Here is a 25356-nt window from a genome sequence, read left to right on the forward strand (position 1 = left end):
TATTAATAAATATAGTATATTGGGTATAAAAAGAAGGAAAAACGGGTACACGACTGCTAAATGCTTCAACTCCAGTTTAATCCCTGTGCCCCTGTGTACAAAAGCCAGAGAATCTCTATTTCTTTCTTGAACACGCAAGCACACACACACACACACACACACACACACACACACACACACACACACACACACACACACACACACACACACACACACACACACACACACACACACACACACACACACACACACACACACACACACACACACACACACACACACACACACACACACACACACACACACACACACACACATAAACTCTCTCAGCCTTTCTAACAAATTTTACAGACTCATTATCATTGATTGTCCCCTCTGAAGTTTCCTTTCACATTCAGCTGCTCGTCTCTCAGACCATCAGTGCTCCTTTGCACAGTTGTCATTCTTAAGGATTTGATGACTGCTACGTTGCACAACACTTACGGTCTCAAGTCCACTGTTTCACCACACTGCCATGTGACACTAATCTACGGTCTACCAATGAGAGCAAGATATGCTGCAAACATCCATCTGACTCAATCTCCATAGGTTAGCACTGATCCTTGCGTGTTAGCCTGTAAGTAAGGATCAACTATTATTTCTCTTCGTCACTGGGGGACTGTGTAGTTGTGCAGCAGGTGAGTGAGGGTTTGAATTACAATTTGCATCTCTGGGCTGGAGGGTGAGACCAACACATGCATGTGCACACAAACTTACACACACAACAGTGAAACATCCATAGCACAGATATGATCAACCCTTCACATACACAAATGAAGCACTGGCTCGGTAAAAGCTGCGTGGTTCAAATGGACTTGCTATAAAGGTTGGGTGTCACAGTAAAATATAACACCACCAGCAGATGCACCTTTATGCTCACCAAAGCTCTTATTAGACTATGTTTGGTGATTATATTGCTTCTGAGGAATCTCCTTTGCTGCTGCGATACAAACCCGATATTAAAGCTTGTGCAGACTGCTGTGAAACATTTTGACATATAAGCAGAGGTCATATATTTTAACCCTCTGTCACTCATTTTCTTACAGCTGCAGACACTTCCCTTGACAGGATACAGTGTTACACAGTATACCAAGTGACCTCCTGTTACCTCATATTATCCATGTTTTCTCAGCCATTCATCCTGTCAGGATCAGACAAAGGCCTTGCCCACTCTTACATCGAATGATTTGAAAGGCTGTGATTGTTGCAGCTGGAGCACATGCTGTGATCCTCTCCTTCATCGATACACGCCAGACAGCATGATGATGGAAATAAACACTGCCACAGCAAGAGCCTTCGAGCACCTAAAAAAAGAACGGCTGTAGACAGGATATTAAAAAAAGTCTTCCTTGTTCCGATATTGCATTTAAAAAACGTGTTGATATTTATTTATTTTTCATATTTGTTCGCGGTCTACTCGTGATGATCTGGGTTGGTTTTCTGATTTGTCGCTGGAGGAAAGGCAATCCACATTTCCCAAAATACATGCCTGGTCTTTTGGTCACAGTTTCATGTTCACTGTGTAATCACTGCCTTGAACACTGTCATAACGCAGCCATTTGAATGTGCATTGGACAAGGACACATCTAAACCCTACAAGAGCTTGCTGTGTACTCGGAGGAGCTGTTTAGCACTTACTGCTGTGGGAGATGGAGCTTTAGCTGACTTTGTTGGTCAGACGGAGCGGTGGTGATAATGGCCTGCTGGCCTCTCCCAGATCCTGTTACACTGCTGGGGACACACAAGCTGCTCTGTATTTAGCAGCAGTCCTCTCTGCCGCGAGCGTAGACTGTAACAGAGCTGGGGGCCACTTCCTTTCACCTCACAATAAAAGTCTGAAGGAACAAATAGCTCCGGAGGAAATGCATTTCGTAGACTTGATTCTGCTGCCGACTTCGGTCCGTCCATTACATTTCTATTCCCTGTCAAGACAACAAGGAGAAAGGAAGCCCAAAAGAGAAACCGAATGCCTTTTTTGCTGCTGCTAAGATCTGAATTATCAGCCCACACTGTGGATCTGAGATCTGAGAAGGAAGTCTGCAGTATAGAACACTAAATCATTATGGTTTTCCATTTCCTAGATGTACTGTATGGTACAATCTTTAACTACACATGCTCTGAGCACAAGCAGGACATTTCTCAGATGGATATCCATTCGGTTGTCAACGAGACAGAGAGAAAGCATGTAATTTTGTCAGACACCTACTGCAAGCAGCATGGTGTGATGCAGATTACATTTTCCTCTTGCCAGTTCTGCTGAGGAAGAACAATTCAGACATAAAGCAGTGAGGTGGCCTTTGAATATGCCCCTCACAGTGGGAATGGAAGCAGAGTGAAGTAGAAGTTATCCAAACAAAGTTATTTAGAAGTTAGTTATATGGTAAAGTGTACACAAGAGAGTGCAGATGTGATTGGCTTTAGTTGTTTGGTTGGTGCTGAGGAGAGGGAACATGCTGTGCAGGAACAAGCTAATGTGCTGATTTAATAAAGAGACAAAATGAATGGAAGTTTGGAACAGTGAGGCCTGGTACAGGTACAGTAACCGGAGGCTTCAACCCCCCCCCCCCCCCCCCCCCCAAAAAAAATGAATGTATGAAGAGTGATTCTTAACAACAGTGATAACTGGGAAATAGCTATTACAGTATGAGAATGAAGTGGGGGTGTTATATTGCAATGATCCTGCATGTGACATAAAAAGGGGAGGTACATCTCAATCACTTGTTGTCCTATGTTGTCTGATCTCGTTAGCCCCCAAAAAATGATTTCTTTTTTTAAATTCACAGTTTGTGGGTTGGTAGGCACTCCGTATACCCAAATGTATGCGCACTGAAAAAAATGTCCCCCTTTATGGTGGGCAACAAATACCAATGGAAAGCCAACATCTATGAAATTGCAGGTGATTCTGAAAGGAATAATATCCAACACGTGTCTCCACGGATCGGTTGACATGTATTAGGTTTAGTGACTCCCTGCCGATTGATAATACCTTTGCCATATTTAAGACTGTAGCTCAGTAGGGATGCTTTTGGTCCATTCTTTGTCCAGCAACTTACTTTTGAAGAAGCAATACTGGATTTCTGGAGCTAACAATTTGATACTTCTAGATTATAGTGAATACTTAGACATAGTAAAAGAATAAAAAACAAATTCATGTTCAGCTGATGACGGGGCTATTGGTGCCGCTGCCAAAATGAAACCGATACTCACTTCCTCGCAACCAAAGTTTGAATATTGCAGGATAACCATGAATGTAAAAAGAACCATGCAGATTTAGAGGCAACAGAAAATGCTTTTGCTAGCGCCACTCCCTCTTATCTGCGTGTTGAATATGGCAAATCCGTCAGCGCTTTGTGAGTATATGAAGTGGATGATTATTGACGCTGTGCTTTGCTATCCAGACCTCAGGGTGTGTGATCTATTTCTGGAGCCACCCGTCAAACAAAGGTTGCCTCTTGTCCTTCCTGACAAGCGGCCAATCTAATCAACTTAAATAATGATGGGGTGGACACATGCTAATTAGCATCATCATCCTGAACATGGTAGAACAAAGGACACTGTCTTTATCGTGCTCCGTTGTTGTACTGCAAGTGTGTTCATGTATACAGCTGTAAGTGTTCACAAGGTGATAGTGAGCATTCCTCTCTATCAAATCAATTTGTGTGTGTGTGTGTGTGTGTGTGTGTGTGTGTGTGTGTGTGTGTGTGTGTGTGTGTGTGTGTCTTCTCGGTTACAAAGTATGAATCATAACGGAGAAGTTGGAGCCTGTGGGCAGGTTGCTATAAGTTCATAAGAGGGCAGACATGCCACCTACACACTGCGTCGGGCCGATGAACACAGCAGCGTGCTCTAAATCTTAATGGCCTTCAGACAGAAATTCCCATGGTTCTCTAAGACAATATGAAGTAACTTAAGCTGTAGTAGCTGAAAAGAGGCAAGCCAAAACAGCCTCTCCATCTGGAGTCCATTTTAAGTCAGTTTGTTGAGAATGACTTCATCTGAGTTGGACAATATTGGGCTGGGACTCTCAAGTGGCACATTAAAAGCAATTCTGAAGCTTTTTACCGACATGTCATCACAAATTCAACACCTCATCCCGCCTCGGTGAGTGTGTCTGTTTCCAGGAGAATGAATGAATGAACGAATGAATGAATGCTGCTAAGGGAGCTCTTGAGCGAGAGCGAGAGCGGAAAGAGGGGTATGAGCTTTAAAGAGGAGAGAGCGTATAAATATTAAACTGACAGGTCCAACATCAAGACAGTAAAAACACGAGTTCTTCGTACAGTATGACTTGTAATTAAGCTTGAACTTGAAATGTTGATTGAAAAAAGGATTTGCTCTTTTGAGCTGCTTTTCCCTCTCATGTAGATGCAGCCATGGTCAGAGAGCGCTGATTAGGCCTTAATGTATTGATCAGTTGTAATGATTGTTATTGGAAGGGAACATTTTTTAACCAGGATTGATTCAAATCTGTCTTAAATGTTTAAATTACATTAAGGAGGATGTTTTGTTTACATATATACTATATGGCACTCGGTCACGGGACTCTCTATTGCCATGTCTGCTATTGCCAATTTGTTCTGATTTCTACACTTGTCTAAATCAGTATTATGTGTATTGTACAACTGGTAACCTCCAGGACCGGAACATAAAACCAATACAAAAGTGCCAAAACTGCAAATGTCTCCATGTGTGTCAATCCCCATATATGTTAAAATTACCAACTTTACAGCAGAAGTAAACATGTTTACAGCCTTGTACAAAAAAAAGGTATCGGTAACTAATTTCCCCGCTCATAACAACTGTACGTGAGGTACATTTTTATATAATTCCCTTATATTAAGGCTTAAAGTTATGCATAATTAAGGGCCTGATTGCTTTGAGTGACAGGTGGGTGCCTTCATAGGTGGTTAGCATAGACTGTAGGCTTCATTCGGGCAACCTTAGCTCCATCCATGTGATTTCAGCCACACTGAGCTTCACAACAGCTTCTCAGAAACCCAGGGATGTCGTCTCAGAGACCGGGGCCATATTTGTCTACGATTCTGCATAATTGGCACCATCATTTTTCGACAAGCTTTTGGATTATCTTTCAGCCTCTGTGCATTTCTTTTGAGCTGACGTTAACAGCGCTGTGATCCTTGCAAATTCATTTAGCACTTAAAACGTGTGAAGGAGAAATGGTTGAGAAGAAAGCCATGAAAAGTGCTGTCCACTTACAGCAACTGCTGTCTGCCATTATCTTTGCTTTTCCCTGACATTCTCCTTTGACCTCTCTGTGTCCTTCCTTTCATCCTTTCTCTCGCCTTCTGCAGACCGTACATAAAAAGCTCCCTGTGCTTTTCCCTCTCCTGTCTCTGCTTTCCTTCCTCTCCTTCCCAGTCACTTCATCACCCCCCCTCCCTTTCCCCTTTCCTCCCTTTCCTCTCCTCATCCCATCAACTCTTTAGACACTTTGTCTCACTGGTGCTCCCATTACAAGGCCCAGGGTGCATCACCGCTCCATCACCCAGTAATGGATTTCCAATGCTTCGACCATCTTACCCGTCACGTGGTCACGTCTCCTCCCTGGGTAGCATCACTCTGTAAGCTGTTTAGAAATGCATGAATCCTCTCTGTGTTATTGTACTCATTCCATCATTACTCACTCCCCAGAAAAAGCATCAGTGCGCGACCCCCACTCTCTTCTCCTGCTGCACCGAGTCCAAATGATGAAGACTGTTGCGTCTGCTATATAACTGTATAATGTATAACGTACCGTATAATCACAAGAGGTGTGTAAATTCAACAGATATGTGAAAGTGAGTCCTAAATGGGGATATACAATAAGAAATTGGAAAAGAATGCAGGTCGTTGTTCCAATCATCTCTTAGTAAGTGGGGAATTAACTGTGAGAACTGACTTTGGCTTTACAACTGCACTACAATGTGCTAAATTCCTTGACAATTACAGCGTGCCGTATAAAAAAAGAAAAATGTGTTCAAATTCTTCTCTCACTGCTCACAATCGAAAGCCTTTCAATTAACTGTGAAATAGCAACTTGGATGCCCTGGAAACCATCTGTGTGGGTTTGAATTCAAATCATGTTTGTCATCCTTTCATTTGATCTCCACTTCCATGCTTTTTTATCTTCAGTGTCGGAAACCTACACTAAATATGAGCAGATGAATGGTGAACACCATCCATGCAAACACACACAAATCAGAAGTCACACTAATGCAAAATACGAACATCTGCAGGTCATGTGAGAGGTGATACATTAACATACATTAACTACACCCCCCCATACCAACAACTACACTCATTTATATACGTACGAGTCTCATGGTTAAAGGTCGATCATTAAAACCATCTGAACCCATTTGAATCTTATCCGACTGTGTCTGATTCGTGGCTGGGCTCACACCCACTCATGGCTTTTCATTTCTATGCAAAAATAATCACCCTAAAAAAAAAAACACCCCCTCTGTCCTCTTTTGAACGCTGCTCATTGTGCATTCAGCGCCTCAACCGACAAAAAAAGAACAATATTGAAACAATTGTTCTTGATTCAATATGCAATATTACAGCGACAAAACAACAGCCATAAGGTATCTAAATTAATATGTTTTCATATGTATATCCAAGTACGTGTGGTTGGGAAAGCAACTCAAATCAGTTCATTGTGGGCTTACCTTTGGCGTTTTGGTGCACTTTCCATTTCTGGCATCTTTTATGTACGCTATATCCAGGAGGTCCGTATCCTGTAAACATGAAGAAGCTCCATCAGTATCAATGTCAACCAACTGTTAATTCAAAGGACTAAAAGACAGTTTATGACACATACATTCTGTGCCCATGGGAGCTGTTTGGGATCTGAAGTGGAGGGAAACATTTTAGCGACCCTTTCCATTTCTGAGCCTGCCACCCGTGTTTGGGGACACACATTAGCCTCAATACCAGATGCCATGTATGAGTCGTTCGGTGTAGATAGATGCAACCCTAATGACATGTTTCCCTGCAGAGGTATCATTATAGGGTTGTGCACAGAATTAGGGCAAACGTCTAAAGTTCCTGTGTCGACTTGGCTAAATGAGCGCTTGCTCTAAGCACAACAACTCAAAATAGGTTTTGGATTTTGAGTTCATTAATAAAATCAGATATCAGAGTGACGTGGCATGCCAGAAACCAAATACAAAGGTCCAGATTGTGTTTCATTTGAGACATGCTCAGCAGCAACACACCACTGGAATCACTGCTGGCAAAGAAACAGACTGGTTGGATGCGAAACAGTCCACACATACACAATGTTCTTGCAGCTCTGCCAGAACACCTTGCCATGGCTTGGCTGGAGTCAGCTGTGTGAGTGGTGGTCAATTGGCGAAGGGGACATAACATTGGTGAAGACAGCCTCGAAATCAACATGATTATTAAAATTATGATTTAACCAAAACAGCAAGTAATGCTCTCTGTCCCGGAATTTTTAAAGAAATGGAAACCTAGGCTCCACTGTTAAATTGCACGTCACACTATCTTTATTTTCATTTAATTTTAATAATTTGTGCAAAATAAACAAGATCAAACAAAACAGAAATGACACATGTACATACACAAATGCACAGGTGGTAGAAAGAAACCCCTGAGGGCTTGTAAGAGATGCCGACCTAACGATGAAAACGCATAAACACAAACACTATTGAAGCAAGATACACATGGATTAACATTTTCTAAAGAATCTAAAAGAAGGGAGAAGAAAGTAATTTAAAAACGAAACACAATTTACAAATAGTCAGTACGTTTACACGTCACACTGTTGTGATGCAGATGCAAAGATGGGACACAAATAAGAGGACTGAAATATTAACACCATGAAGCAATGTAGATAGGGAAAACTTCTTACAATTTAATGCAATGTATTAAACCCGCCGTACTTCCTCTTGAACAGAGTTAAAAGGAAACAAACAACAACAAAAAACAAAGTCAAAATATGTGACTTGGAAGAACTTCTTTCTGTTTTCGATCTGCATTTAGTTCAGGAAAGGCAACCTGTTTCCATCTATAAGTGAGCACACGTCACAGATGTGAATCCATTAACTCGTCCATCTTTCCAACTGCTTCATACCTATTATTTAAAGAGCCAGTAGTTTGGTTAGCAGTAAATACACACAAAACGCAATCCTACAGAAGGCCCCTGCTCCCTCCCTTCAGTCACCACATCCCTTTATCAGTCTGGATTATCACTCCCTCCATCTCTCTGAGAGGGAGCCAAGACATGAAGTGGAAAATTAACTAAAGTGAACTGTGTGTCCATTTATGGATTATCTTGGGGCAAAAGGAGCGATGGGGGCTTGATTCAATCTCCAGCCACGTTGCCGGTATCTGACCACGTCAAGCCTATCAGGGTTGGGGAAAATTGCACCCAGTCAGTCTTCCTTATCTACCAATCCATACCTACCTTAGTGCTCATATCTTTTATGTTAATTTCTAAAAAATCACATTAGTGTATGTTAGTTTTGTGTTTGTCTACTACCTTTATTCTTATACTGGAGTTACAGCGATGACGCATGAACTTGGACCAAAGATCATTTTGTTATTTAAGTGTAAAGGCATACTTAACCCGAGGAATATGAACATATACGGTAATATTACTAAATGCAAACTCTGACTAACTACTCAGGTCATAAAGAAATGTGGCCACTTTGCTACAGCAGATACATAGCCACTGTCTGTCTTCGTTTACTGTAAGAGGCGGAAATTAAAGCACTCTATTCTATGGCTGCAATCCACAAGGACAAGTTATTCTTTTTCTGCAGCGTATAGCATCAATTAGGGCTGTCCCTGTTTGCACAGAGAGAGTCTCTGAGTCAAAGGTTAACGCCTACATCGGGACTGAAAATGCCTGCCTTTGAAGTCTCTTTAGAGAGACGGGGCTCTGCATGGGGGCCTGGTGGCACAGTGGGGCTTCAGGAAGCTACTTGCTGATGGGATCCTTTTCTGTGCCCTCTAGCCCTGCACAGTTAACACAGCTCTAAGCCAGTTTAGCGTCATTGGTTAAGTGATAACCTATAGAGCCAACTCATTAAAGGTAAAGCCAACTGCCTGTCTGGGTGACAAGCTGCTCACACAGTGTGCGACTAAGGTGATACATGTGTAGCTATTACCGTAACATCCAAAAGAATGTGTCGCCATTTTTGTGCTTGCTCATCGCACAGATGAACATTAAAGTTGATGCCAATGACGTTTTAATATTGATTTGAATTTATAATTGCTGACACTGCACAGTAAGTTAATTAAAGTTCTTTCTCTAAGTTTGGCACTCCAGCCTTTATTTCTCCTGTTCAATTTCCCTCATTTATTTCCCATGATATATGTTCTTTATCGCTTTATTTCAGTCGACTGTCTTTATTTATCACCATGCGTCTCGCTCTGCCTTTCTCCTTCTCTTTATTTCCCTGCCTCTCTTAAGGCACTTCTGTGTGCATCATAACAGTGAGCAGGGATCTAAAGCTTATTGAGATCCACGGCACGTCCCGGAAGCAAGCAGGGCCAGCAGGAGAGAAACTACAGAAATGAATGGACATGATTAACATACACTGGCCCTGGCCTCTGTTTACTGTGCCTGATTGTCTGTCTCTGCTGTTCATGCCACATATGCAGCATGCTGCCTTGCCACACATTAATTTAAGCAAGTAAGGAGGGTGATGTTTACTGTATATAAAACTTTGCAGAAAATCCATCATTAATCTGCAAGTTATTTTGTTGTCAAATATGCCTGCGCTTCAGGACATTTGTATAAAGTATATCAAAGTATAATGAACAATATTTACAATGTTCTTGTATTAGATTACTCTTTGTTTTTCCTTAATTTGAAGAACTGTGAGCTCACTGGTGTATGAAATGTGATAAACCAAACTTGGCTTGAGGCTAACCTAGGACTAATCTGTTACAAGGTGCCTTGAATAAAAATGAGTATCTATAATGGAGCTTGCAGAGTCGGACCAGGTTGGTTAGTTGATTAAAAAAAGAGTTCTGGTGCCCTTTGAACATACAATCTGTCAGCTTTAGAGGTACAAGTGAACAAGGGATATGCTATTGTGAGAAAAGGGGAGAGGGTAAAAGTCCAATACCGTAAAACTGAGATTCCCATGTCGTTTTGTTATTACAAAAAAGGGCTGTCCGTAAAATCAGTTTATGAGCTTCGGATATTTGGTACTTATCCAAAGTGAATATTCGGATATTCTTTGCCAGCCAGCCAGCCAGCCAGCTCTGTCCGATTTTAATCTTCATTGAATTGTCTGAAAATAATACCAGCTTGCTAGTTATACCACACACTGGTTACACACGGTTATAACGCAACTTTGACAGACATGTCTCCGTTCCTGGGACTGAGACCGGTCCTGGGCATGTGCACCTTTTTCTAACATTGTTGAAACACAACAGAAGATGTTGTTAGCAGCTACTCTCCGGCAGCTCTCTGATGCGTACCCAGCCCCAGTGTGAGGGGAGGAGAGAGAAGCTACTGTAAATGAACGCAAAACACATTAAAGATTCTGACACTGAGCTTAACTGCAAAGTAAACACTGTGCTGCAACATTTGTCTTTAGGTTTTATTAAAGATGAATATCTGAATACCAAAATTGAAAGCAGAATACCTACCCAATGCATGAATATCCCAATTGTAGAATATTATATATAGGTCAAGGTTCTATACAAATAATATGAAAGTATCAAAACGCTCCTTCTACAGAGAAATACAAATGTCCAGTATGCAGAAACAGTGCCTTTAAACCATAGACTGTATAAAATACGGACTAAGTCTCTGTGACGTCACCCATAGGTCTCTGAAGAACCGAAATAAAGCCCAAAGTGGGTGGCTCTGCCAGTACCTGATGCTACGTAACTTCCAACAAATCCAGAAATGGCCAAAGAGGAGCATGGGTGGACCTGAGGAGGGCCAAATGCTTACAGTCTATGCTAGCCATCTGTAAGGGTACCCACCTGTCACTGAAAGCAGCCAGCCCTTAATTATGCATGCAAATGTGTGCAGAGACCAAAACTGCTTTTTATACCAGGCTGTAAAAATGTTGAATTCAGCTATAAAGTTGGGTAATCAACTTGGGGGTCTATGGGGAATGCCCTGGGAGTCAGCCTCAAGTGGCCTATCCAGGAACTGACATTTTTGGCTTCTTTTTTCAGACTCGGAGGTTGCCGCTTGATTTAAACCAGACGTCAGGACTTCCATAAGGTTGTTTGGAACATCAAAGCATGTGGACATGTTCTAGTATAAACCCAAAATACAAGTTTAAACCTGAAAATGAGCAGAATATGGGGCCTAAATTCTATGGAATTTAGAGAAGGAGACAAGGACAAGTGGAAGTGGAGACTGAAAGCCACAGGTTCGCTCGCTCATTTACCAACAGCATGCCTGACAGCCTCTGGGTTTCTAAATGGATGTGCACTCCACAGGGCTCAGGGCCTCTGCTGAGCAACAGAGAGAGGAAGAAAAGAATGTGAAGGCAGGAAGGAGGCAGAGGTGAATTCGCACAGAGCAAATGAAGGGGGAGATGTTTGAGACAGGACGGTGGTCTGTTGTATCAGGGCCTCTCTGGGGGAAATATACAGGATAGTTTCCCTCGCTATACCATTATGTCATGTCTAATATACAGCAACACACATCAGTGTCTTGAATAAGGTTGCTGGCTAGTCAGATGTGGTTTGCTTACAGGACTGCTGACAGGCGGCTGGGTTGTGTCATGAGGTCACACAGACTACACTGGTATAACATGTCAGAGCGGCCCCTCAACCCTTCGTGCCACCTCATGGACCAAAATAAGCTCTCATAAATACAGTATGTATGCCAGGACTCTTTGGAAGCCTAGGGAGGGTCTAGGCTCTTTCGATGCATGCAGCATTCAAGACTTTGAATGCAACAGAAGTCAAAAGCCCCTTTTCACATGCACTGCAAACCTGAATTAGTTTACCCTGCCAGCTCTCTAGTACAAAGGCCGTCTAATCTCCGAGTGAGCCAATATGTGAATACAGCTGATCTTTCTCCGGTGTATTCACTGAGAGCAAATGGGTGTGTTGATGGCTTTTTTAGGCAAACCTCCAGGGGGAACAAGTGGGGTGATTTACAACAAGACGACATCAAAAATGTCTAACTGGCGAGACAACGCTGTAAGGACTGACGCTGAAATCATCAGACAAATTCAAGGAATCATAGTTGTGTTTCCAGTAAGTGAGAATACGCCTGACACAGAGAATCTCCTGTAGTGGGCGATGCCGGTATCTGACCACGTCAAGCCTAAGATGGTTGTGGAAAATTGCACCCAGTCAGTCTTCCTTATCTACCAATCCATACCTACCTTAGTGCTCATATCCTTTATTTTAATTTCTAAAAATCTTCTTAGTGTATGTTAGTTTTGTGTTTGTCTACTACCTTGACCAGTTGGAACAAGAGGGATGATTTACAACAAGACGACAACAAAAATGTCTAACTGGCAAGACAACGCTGTAAGGACTGACGCTGAAATCATCAGACAAATTCAAGGAACGGCAAGAATCTTAGTTGTGTTTCCAGTAAGTGAGAATACGTCTGACACAGAGAATCTCCTGTTGTGTGCAGCATGTGTGAAGAAGAAACTCTCTGGACCTGTTTCTCCCGACACAAGTTCATATGTGGCTGAAGACAAATGAGAAATTTGGGGTTTTATGTGATGCAGAGCTACATGAGACTATTGCATAACAAATAACACTGCTGCATTCACTATGCATAAGAGTTTTCAGGGTCAGAGGACTCTGGGCATGCATGTGTTCCCCTGGTCATAAACAGAGCTAATACTGTGGAACAAAACACACTAAAGCCAGACAGGTGCTGTGCCTGTCCCTGTAAGTAGCTCTCCAGTGACGCTCGACTGCCAGGAAACATGTGCAGTTACAAGGGGAACTGGCTCATGGAGAGCTGTGCTTGAACTCAGTTGAGAGTCACATCCACTCTGCTGCTCCTCTCCTGGGTTCCTATAGAGCAACTCTAACAGCCCCGCTGTGATTAAGTCACAAACCTCCTTAACTGAAGAGGCTGACTAAAGAGATATACCTGTATAGAGACAGCGGAAGACAGTCAGACAAAAGGAGGAGGGGGTATGGGGAAGGGAAATGACTTTGTGGATATCTTGCATAAACATTTCTGCACACATGTGTGTATAAAGACCTTGCCCTGAGGTTCTGAGGGCTGCCTCCTGTCCTGTCAGTAGTCTAAGATGGCTCACATTTTAAATCATTTCCATTTTGTATGGATTTAATGGTTTATTAGGCGGTATGAATGCGAGAGAGACAGCAACTGTGTGGGAGAAATTAGGTATGGCATGCAACAAAGGCCTTGAGCCAAATTGGAGAGTCTGATTTTTCAATGAGGCTGCCCGAAGGCCAATTTACACTGAGCAACTAATTCATGACTGTTTTTTATCCATTCACCGTCTTCCTGTTCCAGTTCTCTCCCTTACCTCTCTCCCTCTGCACCATCAACACATTTAAATTAAGTCTTCAAACTAATCAAAGCTGTCATGAGCAACCATTAACAGGTAATTTCTACTCCCAAAGGCTACTGATATACTGCACGGTAGATCGGTTAAATCTGAACTTGCATAATCCCAAGCTTGAACCTTCACCACTGCAAAATCAGGGTTTTCAAAAGGTTAAAAACCCTTGATATCAGCCAACAGACAAATGTGGTGGGCAGATGCAGAGATCTCAGCCATGCATTCCTAGCACCAGCCGCAATTTGGGAGCAACAGCGTTTCGTTTTTGTTTCTGCTTGTCTCAAGTTAGAGACATGCTCGGTCCAGTGAAAGGAATCATGCTGTTGAGGACCTTAAAACTGTGATGCATTCCAGTTTCATGTGCCAACAATTTTACTCTGACATTTAAAAGATGTAAATGCAGCTGGAGATTTATGACAAGAGTGCTCTTGAGCAGTCTACAGTTTTATACATGCACGTAAGTGTTGGACCTGCAGCTGACGATTATATATGAATAATGTGGAGAGCGTCTGTACAAGCTGACGTACAGGACAGGTGCCAGCTATCTTCATACACCGTGTACAGGCAGTCAGTAGATGTGGAGCAGTCAGGAAGATGCTGCTTGAGTGCAGGAGTGCAGGTAGGGGTGGGCAATATGGCAGAAATATCATATCACGATAACGATTTTATTACTTTTTTTCAGCAATTTTAATTATTATGCAAGTTACTGACCAGTGCAACCAAAGTATTTCCCTATGTAGAAACATAATAGTCTGACGCTCGTGTGCTTTGAGGACACGGTTTATTTGTTTGGTTGTTTGATTGTTTTGGTTTGTTTTGATTTTTTCAACCATGACTTCCCACTATGCTATGAATCAAACATGATGGGGGAGGAGAAATCCTTGTAAACGCCTGTAGTTCGCTAGGATTGGTGGATCGGCGTATCTTTAGGGCGGTGCATGAGGCAGACAAGCAATTAGTGTGATTTGCATGAGGAAAAAAAAGGAACCATATGCGTCTGTGCAGAGCATAGAACAGCAATAGATAGAATTTGCCCTACAGACGATACTAGGATCTCTCTGCTTTGGCAAATCGACAACACGGTCTAATCCTTCACGATCTAATATCATCATATCGCCCAACCCTTAATGGAGGGCTTCCGCCAGTATTGCCAGTCCAGCAACCCTTCAGTCATTATTTACCCACATAAGACACACACACACACACACACACACACACACACACACACACACACACACACACACACACACACACACACACACACACACACTGTGTATTGCAAGCCCAGGGATGCATATACTGAGGGTGAGTCGCAGCGGCCTGGCGTTCAATACAATCCATGGCAATTTGCTCTCTACCACATTTCCTGTTGAAAAAAACCTATAGGCATATAAAGCCACAAAAAAATGTCTTCCAAAGCGTTTCCTTGCACTCAGTGCTGCTCCCCACACCTGCTGCACTCTGGCAGTGATGTCTTTTATCACACACAGCGTAACCACACATACAACTATCTCTCTAACGAAAAGAAAAGTAAAGACAGAAGAAAGCAGAGGAACTCTAACCTCTAACTCCTAACAATAGCAACAACTTCATGCTCACTTGCTTAAGGTGACATATAAGGTTGACCAGCTTCTCATTTTAGTGATCTCTAAGATTTATGCAAATAACTGCGCAATGACATCAGCAATAAACAATGAGGGTATGATGCTTTGTGTGCCTGAACAGTCCCATTACTTTACATAACAATTGCATGTCTACCCTCCAAGACCAAGACTGAGCCTAGTTTCCTCAGACTTATGCAGGTTTTTAAAACGTAGGTACATACTCTACCAATCACTCTGGAAGGTAGTGATGATAATAAGTAAGCAAGATAGAGAGATTGTGGACGTATCCACCTTCAGAATGTAGAGATCTTAAGGGATATTTAAGGTATCTGTCATATCAGGATAACATTAACATTTCTACTCACCAGGAACGGCTAAATTTATGATAACAATTTATCTTAAAGCCTTACTGATTCTACCATACACACATTGTTAAGTTACTTGCACATAAACATGAATATATGGGCTTTTCAGGGGTTGGTTTAGGACAGCTAGAGGTAGTTGTGTAAAGTCATAGAAACATGATAAATATGTATGTAATCAGTTTGAGGCAGGTTCATGGTCAGACAGATGGGGAGAGGACACAGGGATTAGAGGTCAGATGGAATGAGGGAAGAGAGGAGAAAAGGCAGTAAAGACGGTATGAAGGAGGAATGGCTATGTATGGGGAAAAAGCACTGAGGCCAGGCGATGGAGGAGTGTGGCGGTGGCTGATAGTGGCTATCAGCAGCCGACACGCTCCACAAAACAACCAATGCTGAGATAAAGGCCGCAGGAAGCTTTGTTCTATACATCGGCGTGCACGTTCATGCTTGCACGCACATCAGGTAATAGCAACACAACCATAAACACACACATCCAAAATCCAACTCCTCTCTATCATCAATCTGCAGTGTCTGTGTTAACTCATTATGAATGCTCGTGGGACTGAGAGCGATGATGTGACCGTCTCTTCGGCTCACACTGGTCACCATCTTCCTCGGAGCGTGCTAGGCCAATCGAATGTTTGACACACACGTGCAAACACACACCCGCATGCACAGTGATGGAGTGTAGTGTAGTGAGGGATACTGGAGGGAGTGTACTCCTCGCTGATAGATAGCAGAACTGAGTGGGATGACAGAGAAAGCAAAGCTGCTTCCCTCATCTGTCCATCATCCTCTGATGCTCTCTCTCACTCTGTCTTTGTTATGCTTCTAGCTGGATTTTTGCTTCCCCTCCTCCTCCTTTGCTCACCTACTCTGTCCTCTCCAGTCCACCTCTGTCTCCGCTGTCTTGGACATGTGTCTCCCTCATCTCACCTATCCTCTCCGCAGACATCTGCCTCCCCCCTGCGCCTCCTCATCCTGCCTCCCTCCACGCTTCCCTCTTGCATCTTGACAGCAGCTCTCGTGGCGATGGATGACGGTTCACATCTTGTCTTGTCTGATCCCCAGCCGACACACTCATGCCGTGCATGCCAACGCACCACCCCCCATCCCTTCCACCGTCTCCTTCCGTCCTCACTCCTCCACACCATTTAAGTCTGTTCTTCTATCTGTGTGGCTTCCTTCAGGCACTCTGGAAGGCTCTTATCTGCTCCAGAGGAACATCTGAGATTCCCTTCAGAGTCCCAGTGAGAGTGACACATACTTGGACACGTGCAAAATCCCCAGAAAGGATAGATTAGGTTAATTAACAGCCAGACAAGACACAAACACAGACGCTACACATGCAAATTAACACACTTGGAACTACACATACTGTGCAACTTTTCAAAGTCACATATTGTTTTTGTCTAATTAAAAAAATGCTGTATCCTCTGGTTATCTGTGCAACATATCCCTCTATTCTTCTTTCCAGGTACAAATGAAATTCTTGGCATAGCTAAAAGGTACATTCAAACACACCACGTCTCTATATTCACGTCTATGGGCTGGAAGTGATCAGTGTTCCTGTGTGTGCTTGTCCCGGGCTTTCTACTGAAGTCCTTTGAGAGTCACTGCCAGTGGCAGATACAGCGCAGCTCTGGCTCTCATCTTTCACATCACCTCATTTAGACACCTCCTAAGTGCAATCCATGGGCTCTTTGAAGTCAGGACAAAGCGGACGGCTAAGAGAAATGCATTTTTCACTTTCTTTCTGCAGGCAAAGGTCTCTGTCTCTTTTCTTCTCCAAGATCCTTCCTCAGACACTTTCTGGTTATCCTTTCCTCATCCCTTCACACTTCATTCTCTAAGTAGAGCAGTTTGATCAGGACAAGTAAACACCAAATATAGTGGGAGGAGGATGAGGGAGAGCAGATAATGGGACATTGGCATAAGTGCAAAACGAATAACTGATAGAGAAAATATGATTTACTTAAACGGCAAAGCAAACAGTTAAAAAACTCCTTTTTACACATTAGAGACTTGTAATGCATAGATTTTGTATTATTACCATGAAGTCGACAGTTTGACCCAGTACCTGCAACAGGCAAATGACATAAAGGTCATAGCAGCATCCTTGACTAGGTACTGGATTTCACTTTTACTTTCTACATTTCTACCATGAAAAATCACCCATAAAGGCTTATAAACGTGTTCCAGTAGGAATATGATCTGAAATTTCCCTGACATTGTGACTACATGTAGTAGTAAGGGGCGGAAGTAGCTCAGTCCATAGGTGACTTGGCTGGGAACCGTAGGGTCGCTGGTTCAAGTCCCCGTGTGGACCATGTATGGAGCGTGGACTGGTGGCTGGAGAGGTGCCAGTTCATCTCCTGGGCACTTCCGAGGTGCTGTTGAGCAAGGCACCGAACCCCCAACTGCTCGGGGCGCTGGTCGCTGGCAGCCCCCTCGCTCTAACATCTCTCCGTTAATTGCATGTATAGGCCCTGTTTGTGCATGTGTGTATTTCGGGTCTGTGTGTGTAACACGTATAATAATAAGAGTGAAAAAATCCAATTTCCCCGTGTGGGATTAATAAAGTAATTCTTCTTCTTCTTCTTCTTCTTAGTGTATATAAAATGTAAAACTGTAAAAACTGCAGTAATATCTGCTGAACGAGTGTTGAAATGTGTGCAGTTTGCACATGTTGGGTACGATCTACCCTTACTAAGTGTGGTATTTTTGTTTATTTTCTGTCTGTGTCTACGTGTTAACCTTAAAAGAAATTAAACAAATGTTGAGCTCAGTGCATGGTTGGCATCAAGGAATGGAAGGGATCGGAGTGGGATGGACCTGACTATGCGTGGAGCTTGTTGACTCTATCGGAGTTCAGGAACGGCCTGATAGTGTAACGAGGCTTAGTGGTAATTAAGTCACCTAAACTCAAGACCACAACATTTTACAAGTACAACCTGTGCTGTAACATTTGTTTCCTCCACATAAACACAGGCTACCATCATCTGTCAGAGGAGATGAACCTTACATCCCTCTTTTTTTTTACTGTCAGTCAAACTGCTTTCACTGTGCGGCCGCGCTAATGCATTGCTAGAGAAACAAAACACATTAATCAGTTTTATACTACTGTATTACCTAATCCAAAGTGTTGGTCAGGCTCTACTTACGACCCATTGCTACTCAGATGCCAAGAGCATTTTTTTAGCCTCTTTCAAAATAAAACCACAGGCAATTATGTGTGTTTGTCAACAGGTCCTAAAAGCATTTGATTCAAATCGTGGAGCGGAGCCACATATGCAGAGACAATAGGAGCGTCAGCAGAGCACAATGAGGCTGTAGGAGAGAATCTGTGTAAAAGGTTTCACTGCCACCCTGGTTTCAGCTTGACTGCTAATGCACTAATGAAAACTAATTCTCCATGTCCCTCTCTTCCTTTCTTCTAATGGACGCGGTGTTGTTCCTCTCCCTTCTGTCACATAACTCTCTCGAGGAAGGCTCTCGTATTTTAAGTATGGCAGACTGCTGTACTCCTTGCCTTCCCCCAGAACACCTCCGAGCCCGTTTAAATTCGATACCTCCTTATCCTTCTACCAAAATTGAATTGACTTCAGTGGTGAAAGAAAGGCGACTGACCCACATTTGTGACACACTTAGTCGCTCGAGCGGAAATGGAACAGCAAGGGGAAGAGCGGAGTCGGAGGGAAATTTGGGGACGGACAAAAGAATGATTGCATTGCAGAAAACTTTCTAAAAATCACTCCAACACTCCCATTTCCCATTCAAAGAAAATTGAGTTGAAAGGTCATGTCTGCACTGTAAGACACACACAACACCGTGACAGTGGACAAAACAGTCCAGTGAAGCATTTACAGTCTGCCACAGAGGGTTGTGGTTCAATGTAAAGCCTAGTGTTGAGTGTGTCCTTTCGTGCACTTCATATAGTTTTAACAGGATTTCATTCACATTCTTCAAACGTTTATTCCGTTTGTGTGTGTGTCTATATATAAATGTTAATAATTTACACAATACAGGCCAAAATGAGTCCCTCGTGTGTTGTTAATAAGCTTTCCGACATGAACATTTGGAGATGAAGAGACAGCAGCTAGATAATTGCCGCGGAGTACAAAGGAATTCAGCTTAAAATGAAAAGCAGCAGGATGGCATTATAACCCAGAAAACCCCAGTTGGTGGGAATTACAGCCAATTTAAACATCACAAGCTCATCCAATGTAATTATTACGATTACTCTGTATCAAAGCGATCAATAAAACTGAGAGTGAACACATGCATATGCGACCCTTCCTAACATGTTGTAAATGACGAACAAGACTTGTCTCTGCTCTGTGATTATCTATAGTTACTACCCCATTAACCATTCTGCATCTGTCTCTTTGAAATAGAATTAAAAACCTCCTCTTGCGATCGCCCGTCTGACTAAACTGGTCATTCGTTTATGTGCAGGAAGCCCTGGAAATTGTTTGAAAGCAAAAATGCCTGTAATTGCCTCAATTAGCAAATGGGACTTGGGTGAAAACCATCTACTGCCCTGATTCACGTAGCAAAACCAATTAAACAGAATGTATTGAGGGCCTTTCACTTGATATGAAAAAAAAAACAGCTTAAAGTATTAAATGTCAGCTCTTTACATATTAACAGGGTTAATAAATGCACGCAGAGTGCCTACAGTATGTGCTGTGTTACGAGACTGAATAAGAATAGTACGGTTATTACATTTGCCATGAGAAGAAAAGGCGAGGCTCGAAGGGGCTCGTCATGTTGATCTGCACTTTAACCCGGAGACATTAAAACCACAAGTGATTTTTCTACTAGCAATAGATTTTTCTGAAAGTCTCTTTCAGCATTCCTCACCAGGAAGCTGATAAACTTGTTGACTACTCAGATAGTTCAACAATCTACACACTGATAAAATGTACTAGATTTTCTGTGTGTTTGGCAAGAAAGTCGCTTGACGGAGGCAAAGGGTCTTAAAATGCTGCTCGCCTGCAAGTTAGTCAAACATGGTACATTTCTCTTCAAGTGCAATTTGTGATACAAACATTGTATTAAATGCAAAGGTCCCATATTGTAAAAAGTGAGATTTCCATGTATTTTTTGTTGATAAAGTAGGTGGTGGTGCTGTATAAATACTATGAAAGTCTCACTCACAGAGAAATACACAATTCTGTATTCAGAAACTCTGACATTAAATGAGCTGCCAGGACTTCTGTACAGTGATGTCACAACTAAACTATAGATAGGTAGAAAGTGCAGATACAGTGTTGTTTGTTCTTTGTCGTCTCTCAGGTCTCTGCTGATCGTGGTGGTGCCTGCTGCCATGGTCCTGCATGACGCTTCCTGCTACTATTATATTCTATCACCTTAGCTGTGCTTGTTCCTACTATTCTGCTGTATTAACTGCCATAACATATAAGTCATATTCACATTACTATAGATATTATTATAGTTACTGGAAGTGTGTCTGTCTCTGTCTTTGTCTCTCTCTGTCCATCTGTCTGTCTTTTCTCTCTTTCTCTCTCCTTTTCTTCCTCTCTCCGGTGCAGACAGATGTGCGTCCTCCACAGAGCTGGGTCTGTCTGACGTTCCTGTCTGTTATAGTGAAGGTTTTCAACGCCACCGTACTCTATGGGGGAATTGTTGGGTCTATGTAAATCATAAATAAGTCATAGAGTGTGGTCTATACCTACTCTGTAAAGTGTCCTGAGATAACTTTTGTTATGATTTGGCACTATAAATAAAATTGAATTGAATTGAATTGTTACAGTCGTTCTCCTGCTTCAATGCTGGTGCAGAGATGTTGAGGGTTAATGCAGATGCGGCAGACTTGGAAACACTGACCAATCAGAGCAGACTGGGCTTTTTCTGGAGAGGGGCTTAAAAACAGAGCATTTCAGGCAGAGAGTGAATGCAGGTATACCCAGACAGACGGATAAATAATGTGATTTTTGAACAGTAAAGCATACTATAAGCAAGTATAAACCTGAAAATGAGAATGATTTGGGACCTTAAATGAATATACCATTAAAACCAAAGACAAAACTACTCACTTCAATATTATACTGTAGTTCTCCGATCAACATTCCCACTGTCAGCAGATGAAAAATAACCATTTTACTAAAGTTAACATGAAAGAGCAGTAACACTTTGAATTCTCTCTCTTCTACACGGACTTGTCATCAAAGCTGTCTTTACCTTTTGCAAATGTTACATCATTCCTCCGAAGAGAGACAGGAGTAATTGAAGACGTACAATTATGTCTTCAATTTCACTTCTCATCTCTCTGCTCTCAGTGTAGATGAAAGAGAGGAGACAGGGGACTTCATCACCAGGGTGAACTCCTCACCTACACTGAACAGTCAGAGACTAAAGGTAAACTGAACTGCTTTACAAAAGAGAGGTCTTTCTCCATCAAGCCTTTGAATCAAGTTGTGCATTGTAAGCGTGCATGCGAGCGTTTGCCTGTTCATATGAGTGCTTGTCTCTTCCTATCTTTAAACCTGCGATTGAGCACAATCTGTCCAGGGGGTTTCTTTGCTGTCCACTGACAAGCTTTCAGTAACGCAATTTGGTTACTATGGCGACACGGTGGTGTAGTGGTTAGCACTGTCGCCTCACAGCGAGAAGGTTTCAGGTTCGTATCCCGACTGGGGCCCTTCTGTGTGGAGTTTGAATGTTCTCCCCGTGTCTGCGTGGGTTTCCTCCGGGTTCTCCGGTTTCCTCCCACAGTCCAAAAACATGCAGGTGTTCGGTTCATTGATGACATTAAAATTGCCCGTAGGTGTGAATGGTTGTCTGTCTCTGTACGTCTCTATGTGCCATCACAGTGTACCCCGCCTCACGCCCGATGTCAGCTGGGATCGGCTCCAGCCCCCCGCAACCCCGACAGGGACAAGCGGTTGAAGATGAATGAATGAATTCAGTCACTCATTTTGAACATTTTCTTCAAGTCCCCCGATTTGACAACCAAGAGTCTGTGGCATTTTCTATTTGGGGAAGAAATGAGTCGGATGGAGGATTATAAATTAGAGTCAAATGTATTTATTTTTCAGCATTAACGCTGCAACATGAGGTTGTGCTCTGGCTAAGCTTCCCTGTCAAAGCCTGGGATGAAACAGGAAGGAAGTGTGTTCTCTTATTGAGAGCTTGTCTACGGCGGGACTTCAAAGTCTTTTGGCTGAATGCCTTTATTTGAAAGGGCTCCCTGAGGAAAGCAGCCACCTGGCTTGGTGCAGCGATAGGCAGTAAAATCACAGCAGCGGGGGGTGTTGGGGGGGAGGGAGTACTTTGCAGCATCAAAAAAACAAGCTGCATGGATTGGATTGTCATGGCAACTGGGCTGGGTTAGCATTTGAAGTGGAAGGAAAGGAACGGAAGAAGAAAGAAGAGAGGGAGAGAGTCGGTCTCTGTGTACCAGTTGCCTCATAAACCAGCGCTCACAGATTTTAAAGGTCAGTTTAACGGTAGCATCAGCGTTTAAACGTCTAACCCATAACTTCTCAACTGTAATCAATTTAGTGTAATTAAAAGTAATAGTTCAAATCGGTGAATAAAAGCTGCACTGTGTCTTACTCAGAGAAACAGTTATCAGAGATCCATAAGCTACTGTGACCGACTGTAACCTCTGGTTTCTGACTCTACAGCCCAGAGGTCAGTTCATCCCATCCTCACCACTGATGTACACATTTTATTGACCGTTACCATAACAATCAATGTCAATGTCAAGCCAGCATCTCATCAGCCGACACTCGAGCGAGTCACGCAAAATCATTCACAGTGGTGCAAATGAGGGATAGGAGAAAATAAATGACACAAAAACAGTGGTTTCATAGAGGAGTTAGAGGAGGGCTGCTCATTTGTTATAATAATAATAATCATAATCATGATTATTTTGGTCAACGCTGCGATCACAGTTTTTTAACATACATTTATTGAACTCTGTCTTTTCATCAGTGTATCTTCTTGAACTTTAAATATAATTGAATTGAAAAACAAATAAAAAAGAATGCAAAAAATGATATAAATCAATTAAATATATAACACAATAACAATATATAATAATTCACTCAGTTTTAAAACTATATTCTTATTTCAGTAGGTCTATATGTCATATATACAGTATGTGGTAATGTTTTAGGCAGCTGAATTATTTAAGGGGGTTCCCAAACAGGGTCCTATGTTCCCCGGGTGCATAAGTGTATGCCTTCGTTGATTTAATTCAGCATTTTGTTAGGGTTAGGGGTTACGGTTAAGGTTAGGGACAGGGTCCTAACCCTGTCCCTAATCCTGACCTTAACCGTAACTTTCTGGGAAAAGCAGGGAACATTTGACCCTGTATTTAACAAAAGGGTCCTATGTTTCACGGTCACATACAGAGCAGGGAACATAGGACCCTGGGAACAAAGGTAAGCTCCCTTATTTAAGCAGTTGATGTTAGGATGTTGTGGATGCGTTGGGTGGCTTTTACCCCCCGGTGATGCCTGTGAGTGAGTAGGATTACAAGCACAAGAATTATTTTTCAGTGTTTTTTGTTGTAAAATAATCTCACTCCAGTAGTTTTATCTGCTACTCTGGCAGCACATGGAAGTTGCACACGCTGACAGAAGGAAACATGCTGGTTTGTCGTTGTTAAGTAAGTGAATCCAGCATCTTCCTTGTATTCTGGCTGCAACTGATTTTCTCTCCACCTACTGAAAACTCCCAAACATATTCTCAACACTTCGCTAACATATATTCAACATTCAGTAAATCCACAAAGGCGGGCAAAAGAGCACCACTGTAAAGGAAAGCAGTGCACTCAATTTATAACACAAGCCAAAACCCAGAGCATCATTGTGAAACAGAATGTGGCACAGCAATTTTTTTATCTCAATTATCTCATATTCATAATCGTTGGAAGCAAAATTTGAGCAGCTCTAGGTCAGAGTCAGAGGCAAAGAGTAAAATAGAATAAGAAGAATACATTTTATGCAAATTTCCAGGTTCATACTTGTATTTTGGATTTCTACTAGAACATGTTTACATGCTTTAATGTTAAAACACACATAAATTGTTCTCACATTGTATGTCCAAATATACCTGCATTCATCCTCTGTCTGAAATGCACCGTTTTAGCGCCTGTTTCTTTAAGCAGCTCTCCCAATAAAAGCCCAGTCTACTCTGATTGGTCAGCTTTTCTTTTGCGTCTGTGCTTTCAGCATCTCTTCACTGTCACTGCATCCGGGAAATTACTGTAACGGCACTTTCTACCTACAGTATATATAGTATAGCTGTGACATCACAACTGTACAGAAGTCCTGGCGGCTCGTTTAAAGAAACACTTTCTTAACACGAGCTGTGTACATTTTTCTGTGGCTTGAGCGTTTCCATATATCATAGTGTTAATAAAGCACCTCAACCTCAATTATAATCAAATAAGACATGGAAATCTCACTTTCTACAATGATGGGGCCTTTAATGGTCATAGTGGTCAGTGTTACTCTGACATTCTGACTCTTGTGCATTACTTGCAGCCGTTACTGATTCAGATTGGTGGCACTGCCAAATCACTGCAGAGAAGAAGAAAAAAACAAGCATAAATAAGCTGACACTGAATGATTCAGCTTTGTTGTGATGCAGAATTCGACCAACACCTACGTTCTGTCGCAGCCATGCAAATATCTAACTGACAGCTACAACAGCAGCCCGGCCTCCGCTGCACATGTAAATCTATTCAAATCCTGGCTAGCCCAAAGTCCAGAAAAAGCTACTGCCCGGGGGCCTGCGAGCTCCAGAGCCTTATTTCTGACATTTCATGGTAAAGCTCCATGTTTGCCTCAGCTT

General features: G+C 42.4%; 1 protein-coding gene across 4 annotated transcripts in view; it reads right to left on the reverse strand.

Annotated features, from left to right (window-relative positions):
* The window catches only part of plcb1l (phospholipase C beta 1-like), a 125957-nt gene that overhangs the window by 84630 nt on the left and 15971 nt on the right, over nt 1-25356 (reverse strand). For all 4 annotated transcript variants that reach the window (XR_014593635.1, XM_083933589.1, XM_083933590.1 and 1 more), the window contains exon 3: nt 6711-6779. Coding sequence is in view for 3 of the 4 variants with exons in the window: in XM_083933589.1 (XP_083789715.1) it covers nt 6711-6779 (69 nt within the window). In the remaining variant the exon portion in view is untranslated. The remainder of the gene's footprint in view (nt 1-6710; nt 6780-25356) is intronic.

The sequence above is a fragment of the Echiichthys vipera genome, assembly GCF_963691815.1.
Source record: "Echiichthys vipera genome assembly, chromosome: 19".
NCBI classification, from domain to species: Eukaryota; Metazoa; Chordata; class Actinopteri; order Perciformes; family Trachinidae; genus Echiichthys; species Echiichthys vipera.